The following is a 16,206-nucleotide window of genomic DNA, read 5'->3' as shown; positions in this document are numbered from 1 at the left end:
TCTAAACAAAATATTTAAAAAATGTAACTTATCCACGTTTCTTTTTATAAACATTTAATTTTTTTAATTGCCTTAAGACTGATTACTTACAGTATCTGATTACTACAAAAGGCTATTTAAAGCCAAGCTTGTTCAAACCAAATGCAAAAAAAATTACTTGGTCACTTTAATAAGGAAGAACACAACATAGCTAAAATACTTCAATTCACTCAGAATTTACCTAGTTAAATCAAACAAATTCCTTTACTCCATGCTCTCACTGTTTTATAAAAATTTCTGATAATACTGCTCAGGTCCCAAAACTGGGCAGTGCTATTTTTCTGTGTTAGTGAAATACAGCAAGAGCATATTAAGGAACAATGTTTACACCAATTATCTATAAGTAAAGTCTGAACAAGTTGAGCATAACCATTTTTTCACTACTTTTTTCTATTCTCCCTAACTTTATTTATGTTCAATTGCCACTTCACACCCACTTGTTACTTCTCCATAATAAGTAACAGCTAACAAGCATTGATGGTGAAACACATGGAACCAGCAACATAAGCTCAATGATTGCCTTTTTATTTCATTACTTAGGAGTCCCATTTTTAGATATTGTTTCTTTAAATTTCTTTCTTTACATTCTTATTTATTTACACAATATGCCCTCATGCTCATGCCCAAGAGTATGCCAAAGTATGTTACAGTTGTATTACTCACCAGGTCTGTGAAGAGGACATGGTGCCAACCTATAAACTAAATAGGCGCAAAAAATATAAGCGTAAGCATTTAGCAGTGCTGCAGCAGTTTACTTACACACAAGAAGTGCAGACTTATCTACAGGTTTGAACTGAGAAGGAAAAAATTATTTAGATTTTATATAGGTGGGAAAGTACAGGCCGACATAAGCGAAATGTCTAATATGCTTCTTTTTTATATATATTTAAAAATTTTAGAGTTGCTCTTACAGTATATGTTTACCACAAAGGTGGAATGGTACCAACATTCTGTCCACATGTGGACAACAATTTACAAAAGCTTCATACAGCTCAGCCAAATGATCAGATTTTCAGACTGAATTATCAGTTTTCTAAATGTTACATTTTTGAACAAAGGATTAGATGGATGCAAAACCACCTTCACCTCAGTGTACATGGAAATTATTATTTGTACTAAAGAAAACAGGGAGTTAAATAACCTGGCTGTATCAAAACAAATTTAGGTTGGTTTCAGATCAATCCATATATGAATATAATCTGATATATAATGTTAAAAAATAATCTGTGTGTGTCTCTATACGTCTCATATATAGAGTACAGTGCAAAAGTTGTAGGCACCATATTTTCCAAACATAAATTGAAATTAATAAATAAATAACATTACAAAAGAACGTTGTACATGCCTGTAAAGAAAGCAACATAGGCATATTCTCCAACACATTCAGTAAAAATGTTTATTTTAAATGGTCTTTAGTTATCTTTATAGAACTTTATATTGTAAATTTGTGCTGGTAATTCTGGTAACTTTGCTACTCTTTCTATTTTCAGACAAAACCCAGGACCTTACATTAGGATTTTTGTTTGTTTCCACCTGAAAACAGGTCTGTTATGTAATACAGTACATGTTGCTTTCTCTAAAGGCATGCAAATATTTTTTATAACAATATCTGCAATGATAGCAAAATTGCAAACACACTTGTGAATACTTAATTAATTTTAAAATGTCATACCTCCTGTTTTCCAAAGAAGAATACCCACTAAAGCAAGACCTATAATCACTATAGGTACGACAATAGCAGCAATATTGATCTCAGACTTGAAATCTGCAAAAAAATACCAATAGTATTAAAATAAGAAATCATTATTATTATTTGACATTCCACATGCTTTAGTAATCGTGTCAAAAAAGTGCTTTGTGCTGAACAAAGTACAGTGGAACCTTGGATCGCGAGCATAATTAGTTCCGGAAGTGGGCTTGTTTATCAAAACACTCGTAAATCAACTTTTCCCTAAAAGAAATAATGAAAACGCAGATTATTTGTTCCACAGCCCAAAAAAGGAAATACATAAAAATAATTAATACAATATATAAAGTAAAAATAAAACAAATTAACCTGCACTTTACCCTAAAAATAAGAATAAACCCTGACAGATAAGGGCTTCCGTTAATGTTTGTGCGTACGTACTGAGTATGTATGTGTGTGTGTGTGTGTGTGTGTGTGTGTGTGTGTGTGTGTGTGTGTGTGTGTGTGTGCGCACGTGTAAAGCTAAAGTAAGAGGAGGAGAGGAATGGCACTCTCCCCTCTCCCTCCTTACGTCTTACACAATAACCCTTCATGCTCTCTAATTTGTGTGGGACAACTTTTACACACACACACACACACACACACACACACACACACACACACTCCCTATCTAACGGAAACACTGCCTCTTTGGGAAAATTAAGAAGGAACATCTCTTATGACACTAGAGTGCGCATACACATTAATGGAATCAGTGCAGTAAAGTAAATATGAAACTAATTAACCTGCACTTCACTTAAAAAAAAAAATCATGACAGAGCGGTGTTTCCGTTAGACTGTGTGTGTGTGTGCAAATGCAAAAAAAATTACTTGGTTACTTTAATAAGGAAGAACACAACATAGCTAAAATACTTCAATTCACTCAGAATTTACCTAGTTAAATCAAACAAATTCCTTTACTCCATGCTCTCCCTCTCTGTTTTATAAAAATTTCTGATAATACTGCTCAGGTCCCAAAAACTGGGCAGTGCTAATTTTCTGTGTAAGTGAAATACAGCAAGAGCATATTAAGGAACAATGTTTACACCAATTATCTATACTATCTAAGTAAAGTCTGAACAAGTTGAGCATAACCATTTTTTCACTACTTATTTCTATTCTCCCTATCTTTATTTACTTTATGGTCAATTGCCACTTCACACCCACTTGTTACTTCTCCATAATAAGTAACAGCTAACAAGCATTGATGGTGAAACACATGGAACCCGCAACATAAGCTCAATGATTGCCTTTTTATTTCATTACTTAGGAGTCCCATGTTTAGACATTGTTTCTTTAAATTTCTTTCTTTCTGTACATTCTTATTTATTTACACAATATGCCCTCATGCTCATGCCCAAGAGTATGCCAAAGTATGTTACAGTTGTATCACTCACCACGTCTGTAAAGAGGACATGGTGCCAACCTATAAACTAAATAGGCAGTGTGTGTGTGAGAGAGAGAGAAGGCAAGAGGAGGAGGGATGGGGCACGCTGTCCACGCACACACTAACAGAATCAGTGCATGCTGACAGAGAGAGAGGGAGAAAAAATTAATCTTTAACCTTTCCAATGAGACTTGCTTTTGCTTTACAGATGCGCACACACGTGTTATAATAACACAAAATAAAAGATGGTTTACGCGCGCACACGTTACAGTAAACAGTACACACGTGCATGGATGTTAATTGTACCAGTGAGAGACGCACCAAGACCCAGCAGGGGAGACGATTACCCACAATCCTCCAGTGCGTGAGAAAGAAAAACCATTGGCTCAGTTGTGATCATGTGAAGCTCTATATAAAAAAAAAAAAATGCTCATGCGTACTACATGATATTCTGTACTTATAAATCAAGACTTGCTCATTTTATTAAACACTTTTTCTCGTCTTGCGGATCGCTCGCAAACCGAGGTTCCACTGTACATCTAAACTATTAGCATGCAAGACTAACAGTACACTACAGATCAAAACAGGGATGCACCAATACTGAAACTAGTATCGGGTATTGTTCCACAACTGTGCTATGTGCTTGTACAGTAGAATTGTGTAGGCAGAAATTTGTCAACAACCATGAACCAATTTTCACGGCTAATGCACTTGTGGGGTTTTGAGTCTAGTGTAAGCATGTCTAATGGATATGAGACTAATTCTCCAAATATTAATACATAAACCGCCGTACAAAAAAATTTTATTTTTAACTTTCACTTTTTAAAATAAATTACTAAAGAAAATATACTTTTTCTGACATTCACATTTTTCAAAATGCACTGGATGTGTGTTGTGTGAATATAAACTAATCTTCTAAACCTTCTAATTTCATGGTCTTTCCTGATTTTTATTTATTTTCTACATTGTAAAACAGTGCATCCAAAATATGCAACTCCTTTGAACAGTTTATATTAAGATGTACAGTATCTGCTACAGTGCATCCAGAAAATATTCACAGCGCATCAATTTATGTCACCGCCTTATTTTAAAATGGATTAAATATTTTTTCCCCTCAGAATCCTACGCACAACACCCAATAATGACACCATGAAAAAAGTGACCAAAAAGGGAGGTAACCAAAAACCCGAAGGTCACTCTGTCAGAGCTCCAGAGGTCCCTGTAAAGAGAGAAGAACCTTCCAGAAGGAAAACCATCTCTGCAGCAATTTACTAATCAAGCCTATATAGTAGAGTAGCCAGATGGAAGCCATTTCTTAGTAAAAGGCACATGGCACATCTCTCTGTGAATGTCCTTGAGTGGCCCAGCCATAGTCCAGACTTGAATCCGATTGAACATCTCTGGAGAGATCTTAAAATGGCTGTACACCGATGCTTCCCATCGAACCTGATGGAGCTTTAGAGGTGCTGCAAAGAAGAATGGGCGAAACTGGTCAGGGATAGGTGTGCCAAGCTTGTGGCATCATATTCATATAGTCTTGAGGCTGTAATTGCTGACAAAGGTGCATCGACAAAGTATTGAGCAAAGGCTGTGGATACTTATGTACATTTTTTTAATGTGATTTTTCATTTTTTTTATTTTTAATAAATTTGCCAATACCCCAAGTAAACTTTTCATGTTGACATTATGAGGTGTTGTGTGTAGAATTCTGAGGGAAAAAATTTAATTTAATTCATTTTGGAATGAGGCTGTAACATAACAAAATGTGGAAAAGGTGATGCGCTGTAAATACTTTACGAATGCACTGTATGCTCTGTAAAGCCTTCATCAGGCTCTAATCCAGTGGTTCTCAAACATTTTCTGTCATTCCCCACTTAAGGTGGTGGGCGAATTTTCAAGCCCCACTTGTCAACAAAATGATAACGAAAACGGCCATGTGTACTATTTATTGAAAAATCTATTTTTAAACCAGTAAGATCAAATAACACCAAGTTCAAAACAGATAAAATACACGTGCAATTGTTATAACAGGCTTACTTTGTCACTTATCTAGAGCTTTCTTTCAAAGAAGTTAAGTGGTTTATTAACGTGGGGTGTGTTGTCGATAAGTGTCTTCCTACTTTGTCTCATGCTGTCTGCTGCCAGCGGTTTAAGACACAAAACACACAGAGGTCTCTCCTCTGCCCCCATCCCCACCATGAATCCAAGCGCAACATAGGCTTCATCATGTTTTCCTTTCGGCTGGATTTTTGGTTGATTGGGCTGATAGGGCTGAATCACCTGCTTATTTGTGGTCCATGTAACAAATGTATCCATTGATGTTATTATGCTCACTACATACAGTACGCTACTGTGTTATGGTCTAAAATGCCCCCGACCTAGGCCACGGATTGCCCACCTAAATTCATAGGTTTATGGTTTACAAATGACAAATTATAATAAATAAATTAAATTATAAAGTAAGCAATATATATAAAAAAAGGTTGTATGGGGGAAAAATATATTAATTTTATATATATATATATACATATATATATATATATATATATATATATATTATATACCACATGTATATTTTTATATTGCTTATTTCATAATAAAAATCGTTTCTTTTCACCACCGTAATTTTTTACCACAAAGAATATTAATTTAGTTTAATTTGTAATAAATAATTTGTTATTTGTACATTGAAAACCCCCTGCAAAATAAATGTGCAATAAAATAATCATTTTGGGGGATTTGTATTAATCGTCTCGACGGCTGTCACGTGCCTAGGGTTAATTATAATAGTAATAATATATTCGATAATAATAAACCTTTGAATGTATGTCCTAATATAATATTTGATAGAGATTACGTGTGTATGTGGTGGGGGTGGGTTTGGGCAATCCGTGGCAGGGGGGGAATTTTAGCGCATAACACCTGTTTGTGTCCGCGTAAAGTAAGTTTTATATTCGCATCTCCGAATTCAACAGCTGCGTAAATAAACCCGCAAATAAGATACTCACATATATTTCCTCTCTACATTGTCTTTAAGCTACATCTGCCTTTAATTATACACGTTTAAAAGCATAAACACCATTATTCTCTACGGCACAACGAATGATTTAGGGATCATCACAAAATGCCGCACACCAACAAAAAGCGTAGAACGATATTGATCTTCCCTTCTGTTCAGCGCCTGAAGGATCAAAAAGCAACTTTGTTGCCTCAGTGGAAACTAGAAATGCCAGACTAGTATTGCCTGATAAAATAGTAATTTTTAACAAAAATACAGAAACATCAGCATACGCATTGGAATAAATGAAATGACATATATATAATACCGAATGTTTCCTTATATATTGTTCCTCTGGAATTAACATGCCGACGTTAAACCGTTATTGTTGCTCTATGGTTCCACTTTTACTCTGATGTTATTTTAATTTACTTGTATTAATGATCCATTTCTTTCTGTGTCATTATTTAGTTTCTAGTGTCTGATAAAGAAAATAAAGATTAAATAAATCAATAAAGAAAAGCATACTTTCCTATTATTTTCCACTAATTCCCATACCGTTCATTGCGCCCCACCTGTCATATCTGTATTCCCCACTAGTGGGGCGCGCCCCACACTTTGAGAACCACTGCTCTAATCTGAGGTGCTGTAAAATGGTGAGTTTTGTGGTGAGAACTATTTCAGAACAGATGCCCTAAAATAACAACAGACTTTTGTTGTTGTTACTTAAATTACCTAATGCCATATGTGTTATTTCATAGTTCTGAATAATCCAGTACTGTTTTACAATGAAGTAAGTAAATCCAAATTTGTGTTCGAACATTTAACTGGCATTGCATATTAAACAAAACAAAAAATCTTAATTCTTTAAATGTAAAACATTTTTATGTAGTTTATGTTGCAACTTCATGAATAATGTTGAGACTCTAATGTTGTTTATGAGCTGCCGCCATAGACCTGAAGTACCATAAAACTGTATGTAAAGGAGGCAATTTCCTGGTAGATATAATTGCAAATATGTAATAATTTATGACCTTTCTTGTAAGCACAATTGCATGTTATAAGATGTTATTTTACCATACCGTTACCATATTCTAAAAAAGAAAAAAGAAAAAAATACTACCAAAGCTGCTGTTTTTTCTGAAAAGCAAATTTACAGCCCATCACAGGAAATTTCAGCCTTCAACTTCACCGCTGATATCTGAATTTGCAGCATCAGCCCAATGTCTCTCATGCCAAGTACTTGTGTTGGTGCTCAACATCTTTAAGTACCCAAATGGAAAAAATGGAATTTCCTTCGGGATCAATAAAGTGCATATCTATCTATCCATCTATTTACTTTTGTTCAAATTTGGTCTGAAAAAAAGAGTTATCAGTGCATCCCTACTTTAAAGCATTAAGATATAAATGTTTTTACCCCAAACAAATACATTACCTGGGAAACATTTCGAAAGATTGAATTCTGTTGAGTCATTGCTCACATTATTTGATACAATGCAGTAATAGATCGCACTAGTTCCTGTGTTGCTGATTTGAAGACTGTCCCCATCTTGAGAGAACTCATTCGGTCCTGTCCATTTAAACTTAGGCTGCACTGGAGAGTTCACTTTACACTTTAGTGTTACTTGTGTCTCGTTGTGCCTCACACAAGTCACTGAAGGCTTTGGAACTGGATCTGAAATAAAAATGCGTAAAATATTTTCACAAAATAGCACGTATTGTAATGTACATATTTCTGGGCAATGTAGATGAATATAGTAAAATACTGCCTGACTGAAAGTTGTATAAAAAGGGTACAAATATGATATGTACAGAATAAAACATGATGGAATATGCTATCATCATATGCTATCAAAATATGTCAAAACAGTAGGGGTTATACCTAAAAGAGCACAACTCAAAGTGTTTTACTGCTCTTACATTACATCAATTTCTAACATTTTATTACTTAAAAACACTTTTGATTTTTATGTTTATAGTTTTAGTTTATATTTAATAACTATACAATGTCTTCAATTAAAGTTCCTGTTGTCGCTTATGTTATAGCAAATACTCCTCACAGCCACTCTTTTTAAAACCATGAAAGAAACAGCTTTTTATTTTTACCAAAAAAAAAAAAAAAAAAAAAAAAACAGACCGTGGATACTTGTTGACCGTCATACATTGCTGGCACCCAAAACTCTTTCTATAAATGTTAAATAAAAAACTATTTATAAAACCCATCACTGCATTAATGATGATAAACTTTAAATTTAATCTTTAAATAAAATTTTAAAAACATGTATAAACAGGCTTAAACATGTAGCACACCCACCACTGTTAATTAGCTGTTTCTACAGAAAGGTATAAATAAAGGCATGAATGTACTGTACTGTTATAGAACCATGCTGTCATAGAATCTAACCCACAGCTTCAAACAGGAGAATTTAATAGCACACTGGTGGTATAAAGTTAAGAAGACTAAGATACAGAATAAGACTTACCGATTGCTGTAACTGTGTGTTCAGCATACTGCAGAGCATTGTTCACCTGGAATTGACCTTTAAATACACCACTGTCCGCTTTCTTCACCATCGTGAGTGTGAGATCTCCAGTCGCAATGTTAAGTTGTCCTCGATCTCCGTATCGATACCAGACAGGTTCAGGAAAATATGGAGGTTCCCACTCAACCACTAAGTTATTATTGTGTGTCCACTGAATAGATTGAAATGTTCCAATAATGTTTGAACGAAAAGTGTAATTAGCTCTAGTGGCGATATAAATATTAACCGCCCCACCTAATGAAACAAAGCACAAAACAGAACTGAATAAAAAAATACAGATGTAAATGTATATGAATCATAATCCATTTCATACTGTCAAAATACAAAACTAGGTACATTCCTAAATACTATATACGAATAAAGTAAGGAAATTATTAATAAGCTTATACTATACGCCTTGCTAAAGGAAGAGGTGACTTCACTTTTCTGTCCCAAAGAGCTAATCAGCTAACTTCCGCTAGCGTATGTGATGTTTACTGCAATCCTTCTTTTGCTATAATAGTGAAACAAAAATAAATGAACTAAACTCTTCATCGTCACAGACAGAAAATAATACTCAAATCTAAATGTTGATCGAGATAAATGACGACTCTATTTTTCGGATCCACCCAAAACTGTGCTAATCTGTATTTTTTTAAGCTTAGCCAAAACTACACATTGCTGCTATAACGCTTTATATCACATTTACATCATAAACAGTAAATATGTTTACATATTGCAGATTTAACTTACCGACATTAAAATTAAATAAAAGGAACACCGCGAGCAAGTGACCACTCTTCTCCATGATGTCGGTTGCTTTCGGTTATAAAAGGGCGTAAACTTCCGGTATTAACCCCGACAAAATGGCGTGTTGGATTTCTGTCCAGTAATAACAATGCTGTCAGCCATAAGAGTCGTCTATGATTAATTTAACGAGTCTTGGAAATTATGAAAACAAACGAAGAAAAGCTGCACAGTTTTTCCAAGAACTGCTTCGTCTAAGGGCGGTTCAAATATACGTTTCACACATATATTCTACAAATACCTGGGTGTTCACATTGACAATAAATTGGACTGGTCAAAGAACACTGATGCTGTGTACAAAAAAAGGTCAGAGTCGCCTGTACTTTCTCAGTCCTTTAATGTATGCAGAACCATGCTTCAGATGTTCTACCATTCTGTAGTCTCCAGCATTGTCTTCTCTGCTGTAGTTTGTTGGGGTAGCAGATTAAAATTATCTCATACCAACAGACTTAGAGCCCGCTTTTCTGATGAGCTTGTTGTCGTTGGAGTGGAGCTGCAGTCTCTAGATTAGATATCTGAGAGGAGGATGCTAAAAAACGTCTCAGTATCATGGACAATACATCACATCCCCTACAAGATCCACTGATGTCATACAGGAGCACGTTCAGCCACAGACTGAGACTACCAAAGTCTAAAACTGAATGCCACAGGACGTCATTTATACCAGTGGCAACTCTGTAAATCTTCCCCCTTCATTCGGGAGCTGTCATGACAGAATTAATCATTAGAACTTTATAATGCCCTGATACACTGTGCAATATTATCGTAACAACTTAACTTGCAAAACCACTAATTATGCAATGTTATGAAAATCCTGTGCAATATTTATATATATCCGGTGTGCAATCTCACTACTACTCTATATGCAATATCAAATATTATGTGCAATATAAATCCTGGGTGCTATAATATAAATGTACATTACACAAAAGAGACAATTCTGCACCTATATATATATATATATATATATATATATATATAAACACATCTGGAAAAAACTACAAAGGAGGACCAGAAGTAGGAAATGTAAAATTTTGTAGCTTTGGAGCTTTTTAAAAACTTACTACTTTAGTAATAAATGTCTCATAATTTCATTTTGAATACAAGAAAGAGGGGTGTGCTATTTTTAAATGTACATTTATGAATAATAAAGAACTTAGCAATTATAAAGATTCAATTTATTTAAAAATATTTATCCTCCTACTCATTCTTGCAGTCAAAAAAAATAAAAAAATAAAATAAAATAAAATAACGGCTTTTACAGAAAGATCGAAACAAAATCAGGAAACAAATTTTGAATTAGGACAAGAATATCTGACCAAATGTTTTCTGTATAATCACAGGTCCAAAACAAAAGCGCAATGGTTTAAGGAGCAGTGTCAGGGATATTTTAGGTCCTCCACATATATTCAAATTCAAATTTTTATTTGTCACATACACAGTCATACACAGTACGATATGCAGTGAAATGCTTATACGACCGCCTGTAACCTTAAATTTTTTAAAAACAATTAAAAAGAAATAAGAAAGAGAAATAAAAAAGAAACAAGAATTAAATAGCTTAACTATAAGAAAGTAGAACAAAATATAAATTTTTCAAAAATATATAAGAAATGTAAAGTATATAAGAAATCTATAATCTATATCAAAACCTATTTGTACAAAACAAAATTAATTTAATGCCAATAAAAGTTGGAAATGAATGAAAAATGTCCAGAAGTGTGTGAATGTGCAATGTGTGCAAATATGCTATGTCCATGATTGTCCGGTCTACAGTGTACTGGGGTGTGTGCACAGATGAATATTGTCCATGTGTGTCCATTTCTGTGCAGTGTTGCAAAAACACAGAGATGATTAGTCTCTGTTCAGGACTGGAATTTTTCACAGTCTACCTGAGCCTCGAGAAACAAACTGGACTTTAATCTTACACAGCTCCTCTTTACTGAACTTCCAGTCTCGCATATTATGCACATCAATCCCTGCTATCTGTTTTCACCCAGATGAGGATGGGTTCCCTGTTGAGTCTGGTTCCTCTCAAGGTTTCTTCCTATTACCATCTCAGGGAGTTTTTCCTTGCCACTGTCGCCGTCGTCCTAGACTTGCTCATCAGGGACAATCATATAATTTTGATTCATACACATTTCATACAAACTTAATTCTTTTGATTGTGTAAAGCTGCTTTGTGATGATGTAAATCGTTAAAAGCGCTATACAAATAAAATTGAATTGAATTAGTATATATGTTAATACCGCATAGTTAAACTTTAAATTTGCAAAACAGCATTTGTTGTTTTTAAGTCACATACCCCGTTATCTAACTCCTGTATTTCCTGGTTTACCATGGGTAAGCATCCCTTTATGCATTGTTTTTCAACTGTATTGTCTTTTATTTTGTTTATGTCATGCTTATGTGTCTTATTTTACTCTGCTGCAGCTAATTGTGCTATCTCAAACAACTTCTGCATTGATATTGATTATTATATCAAGGATCAGGTTTCTGTGGGCGCCTTAGAGGTTGGGTGTCAACAGTCCCCTACACAGTTTTCTCAGGAGAATGGGTCCATTCATGTTGAGAATGAGAATGCCAATCCTGGTCCCACCAAACGACATTGCGCACCCACTCTTTACTAGTTTTATTTTTCCAAAAAATATAATTAACAAACCCATCCAAGTATGACATCACATGAGGTACAGTGACACTAAGTTGTTAAAAAAAAACTCTATTGTTGTGACAAGCACCTTAAAATATATCCACAATTGTTTTGCTGGGATACTTCCCTCGACATTTCAAATACTCAGCCTAGCAAAACAGTTGTTGGTCAGATGTTTTTTAGATGCTCATCACAACAATAAAAAAGTTAGGGCACTTTTTTAACAACTTACAGTAACTTTACCTCAAGGGATGTCGTACTGGGATGGTTTTGTTCACAATCTTCCATAGAAAAAAGTCTGGACTTTACCTTATAAATATATTTTTGCTCTTTTTGTAACTCTGCTCCTGAAACCCTTGCGCATTTGTTTTGGACCTATGACTGTACTGAAAGATTTTGGAAAAATATTCTTATTTTTATACAAAGTTTATTTCCTGAATTTTGTTTTGCTTTTAAAGACATTATTTATGTTTTTTTAACCACAAGAAAGGGGATGCGCATAAATATTTTATAATAAATTATATCTTTAATTGCTAAGTTTTTATTCGTAAATGTATATTTAATAATAGTACACCCTTCTTTCTTGTATTCAGAAATAAAACTATGAGATACTTAGAAAGTATCTATAAGTTTTCAGAAAAACTCCGACCTATTCGAATTTTACCTTTATCTGAGTCATATGAGATAACATTACGTAGTTGCTAATTCTAATGCACTTTTACCGCCCCCCCCCCCCCCCACACACACACACACACACACCACACACACACCCTTGGGTGTTTTTATTATTATTTGTTTGTTATCTCCTGCTCCTTTTATCCTCTTCCATGGCAGTGTTGTTTGGGTTGTATGTTATTGTTTTTTTTTTAGCAAAAACCTCGACATTTCTTTTACTTCCCTCGACAAAATTCCGAAACAACCATTCGAAACAACCTTCTAGAGCAGACGTCACTTCCTCCGTACGTTAGCCGGGTAAAATATAAGCACGTCGAATACCTGCAGCATTACGGAGCCCCTCCGTACAGCACAACCTGCTGTTGTGGAAATTCCACAATACGAAAATTAAATACTGACTATTTATTAAAACGATAACTGATAGAATTATAAAATATACACAATTTAAATGTGTATAACTAAGTAAATAAAATGTTTGATTAGTTTACAAAATAAAAAATAGATTTTTTTTTTACAGATTACTAGCCTAGGATTTCTTGATTAAATAAAAAAATGTCCTCAATAATAATGAATATACAGTATAAATCCATTTCCGAGCACAATTTTTTTACGCTCCAGTGAGGCACAATGGCTGATGGGAAAATTTTATTTCCCACTTCCGGTCAAGTGAAGAACCACTGTTTATTTGTTCCCCATACCGTTCACAGTTCCCTATATATATATATATATATATATATATATATATATATATATATGACAGTTCCCTATGAACAAAAAGTAGATTCACTCCCTGTGGTAAGGAATCGCACTTAATACGGCTGAATACCCTGTGCACCTTTCGCAGGGAACTTCAGGCCGATCGGAGCGCAACCGATGTTTTTATTGGTAAACAACGTAAAGATGTTTTACTGCCATCTAGTGGAATGGAATGTGGACAACTAGTCTTACTTATTGCTTGATATTCCTTACTCTGTTGCTATACAGCCGTGGTTCTCAAATTGTGGGGCGCGCCCCACTAGTGGGGAATACAGACATGACAGGTGGGGCGCAATGAACGGGAGGGAATTAGTGGAAAATAATAGGAAAGTACCCATACTAATTCATGCTTTTCTTTATTGATTTATTTAATCTTCATTTTCTTTATCGGACACTCGAAACTAAATAATGACACAAAGAAATGGATCATTAATACAAGTAAATTAAAATAACATCAGAGAAAAAGTGGAACCATAGTGCAACAATAACGGTTTAACGTCGGCATGTTAATTGCAGAGAAACAATATATAAGGAAACATTCGGTATTATATATGTCATTTCATTTATTCCAATGTGTATGCTGATGTTTCTGTATTTTTGTTAAAAATTAATATTTTATCAGGCAGTACTAGTATAGTATTTCTAGTTTCCAGTGTGGCAACAAAGTTGCTTTTTGATCCTTCAGGCGCTGAACAGAAGGGAAGATTAATATCGTTCTACGCTTTTTGTTGGTGTGTGGCATTTTGCGATGATCCCTAAATCATTCGTTGCGCCGTAGAGAATAATGGTGTTTATGCTTTTAAACATGTATAATTTAAGGCAGATGGAGCTTAAAGACAATGTAGAGAGAAAATATATCTGGGTATCTCATTCGTGGGTTTATTTACGCAGCTATTGAATTAGGAGATGCGAATATCAAACTAACTTTACCGTGGACACAAACCGGTGTTATGCGCTAAAATGCCCCCTGCCATGGATTGCTCCTCTACATAATCTCTATCAAATATTATATTAGGACATACATTCAAAGGTTTATCAAATATATTATTACTATTATAATTAACCCTAGGCACGTGACAGCCGTCGAGACGATTAATACGAATCCCCCAAAATGATTAATTTATGGAAAATTATATTGCAGGGGTTTGCCAATGTTCAAATAACAAATTATTTATCACAAATTACACTAAATAAATATTGTTCGTGGTGAAAAATTACAGGAAATTAATTTTATTATAAAATAAGCAATATAAAATATACACGTTGCATATGAAAAAAATATATAATTTATGTATTTTTCCCCTATACAACATAGAGCAAAACACGGGGTTAGAGCAAAACACGGGGTCAGTAGCGTACAGTGTGTAGTGAGCATAATAACGTCAAAAAATTCATTCCAGATACACAATATTACAATTTCTCTCAAACATTGTTCACAAATCAGTCTAAATGTGTGATAGTGAGCACTTCTGCTTTGCTGAGATAATTCATCCCACCTCACAGGTGTGCCACATTAAGATGCTGATCTGACATCATAAGTAGTGCACAGGTGTACCTTAGACTGCCCACAATAAAAGGCCACCCTGGAATGTGCAGTTTTTTGCTTTATTGGGGGTCTGGGGACTCAGAATCGGTCAGTATCTGGTGTGACCACCATTTGCCTCATGCAGTGCAACACATCTTCTTCATAGAATTTATCAGATCGTCAATCGTGGCCTGTGGAATGTTGGTCCACTCTTCTTCAATGGCTGTGCGAAATTGTTGGATATTAGTGGGAACTGGTACACGCTGTCGTATACGCTGGTCAAGCACATCCCAAACATGCTCAACGGGTGACATGTCCGGTCATGCAAGAACTGGGACATTTTCAGCTTCCAAGAACTTTGTACAGATCCTTGCAACATGGGGCCGTGCATTATCTTGCTGAAACATGAGGTGATGTTCATGGATGTATGGCACAACAATGGGCCTCAGGATCTCATCACGGTATCTCTGTGCATTCAAAATGGCATCAATAAAATGTACCGGTGTTCTTCGTTCATAACAGATGCCTGCCCATACCATAACCCCACCACCACCATGGGCCACTCGATCCACAACATTGACATCAGCAAAGCGCTCACCCACACGACGCCACACACGCTGTCTGCCATCTGCCCTGAACAATGTAAACCGAGATTCATCCATGAAGAGAACACCTCTCCAACGTGCCAGACGCCATCAAATGTGAGCATTTGCCCACTCAAGTCTGTTACGGCGACGAGCTGGAGTCAGGTCAAGACCCCGATGAGGACGACGAGCATGCAGTTGAGCTTCCCTGAGACGGTTTCTGACAGTTTGTGCAGAAATTGTTTGGTTATGCAAACCAATTGTTTCAGCAGCTGTCTGAGTGGCTGGTCTTAGACGATCTTGGAGGTGAACCTGCTGGATGTGGAGGTCCTGGGCTGGTGTGGTTACACGTGGTCTGCGGTTGTGAGGCCGGTTGGATGTACTGCCATATTCTCTGAAATGCCTTTGGAAACGGCTTATGGTGGAGAAATGAACATTCAATGCACGAGCAACAGATCTGGTTGACATTCCTGCTGTCAGCATGCCAATTGCACGCTCCCTCAATGCTTGTGGAATCTGTGGCATTTTGCTGTGAG

At 35.4% G+C, this 16,206-nt stretch overlaps 1 protein-coding gene across 3 annotated transcripts in view; it reads right to left on the bottom strand.

Annotated features, from left to right (window-relative positions):
• Positions 1-16,206, bottom strand: part of LOC128523779 (uncharacterized) — a 55,571-nt gene that overhangs the window by 1,353 nt on the left and 38,012 nt on the right. Inside the window, exons 4-6 of one of the 3 annotated variants that reach the window (XM_053495907.1) lie at positions 7,586-7,825; positions 1,712-1,804; positions 799-832 (exon numbers count right to left, since the gene is read on the bottom strand). In XM_053495907.1, the coding sequence (XP_053351882.1) occupies positions 816-832; positions 1,712-1,804; positions 7,586-7,825 (350 nt within the window). In that variant the 3' untranslated portion in view covers positions 799-815. The other 2 variants (XM_053495905.1, XM_053495906.1) reach the window with 2 other exon arrangements.

This window comes from Clarias gariepinus, chromosome 5 (assembly GCF_024256425.1).
Source record: "Clarias gariepinus isolate MV-2021 ecotype Netherlands chromosome 5, CGAR_prim_01v2, whole genome shotgun sequence".
Lineage (NCBI taxonomy): Eukaryota > Metazoa > Chordata > Actinopteri > Siluriformes > Clariidae > Clarias > Clarias gariepinus.
This window is presented reverse-complemented; position numbering and strand designations above follow the sequence as displayed.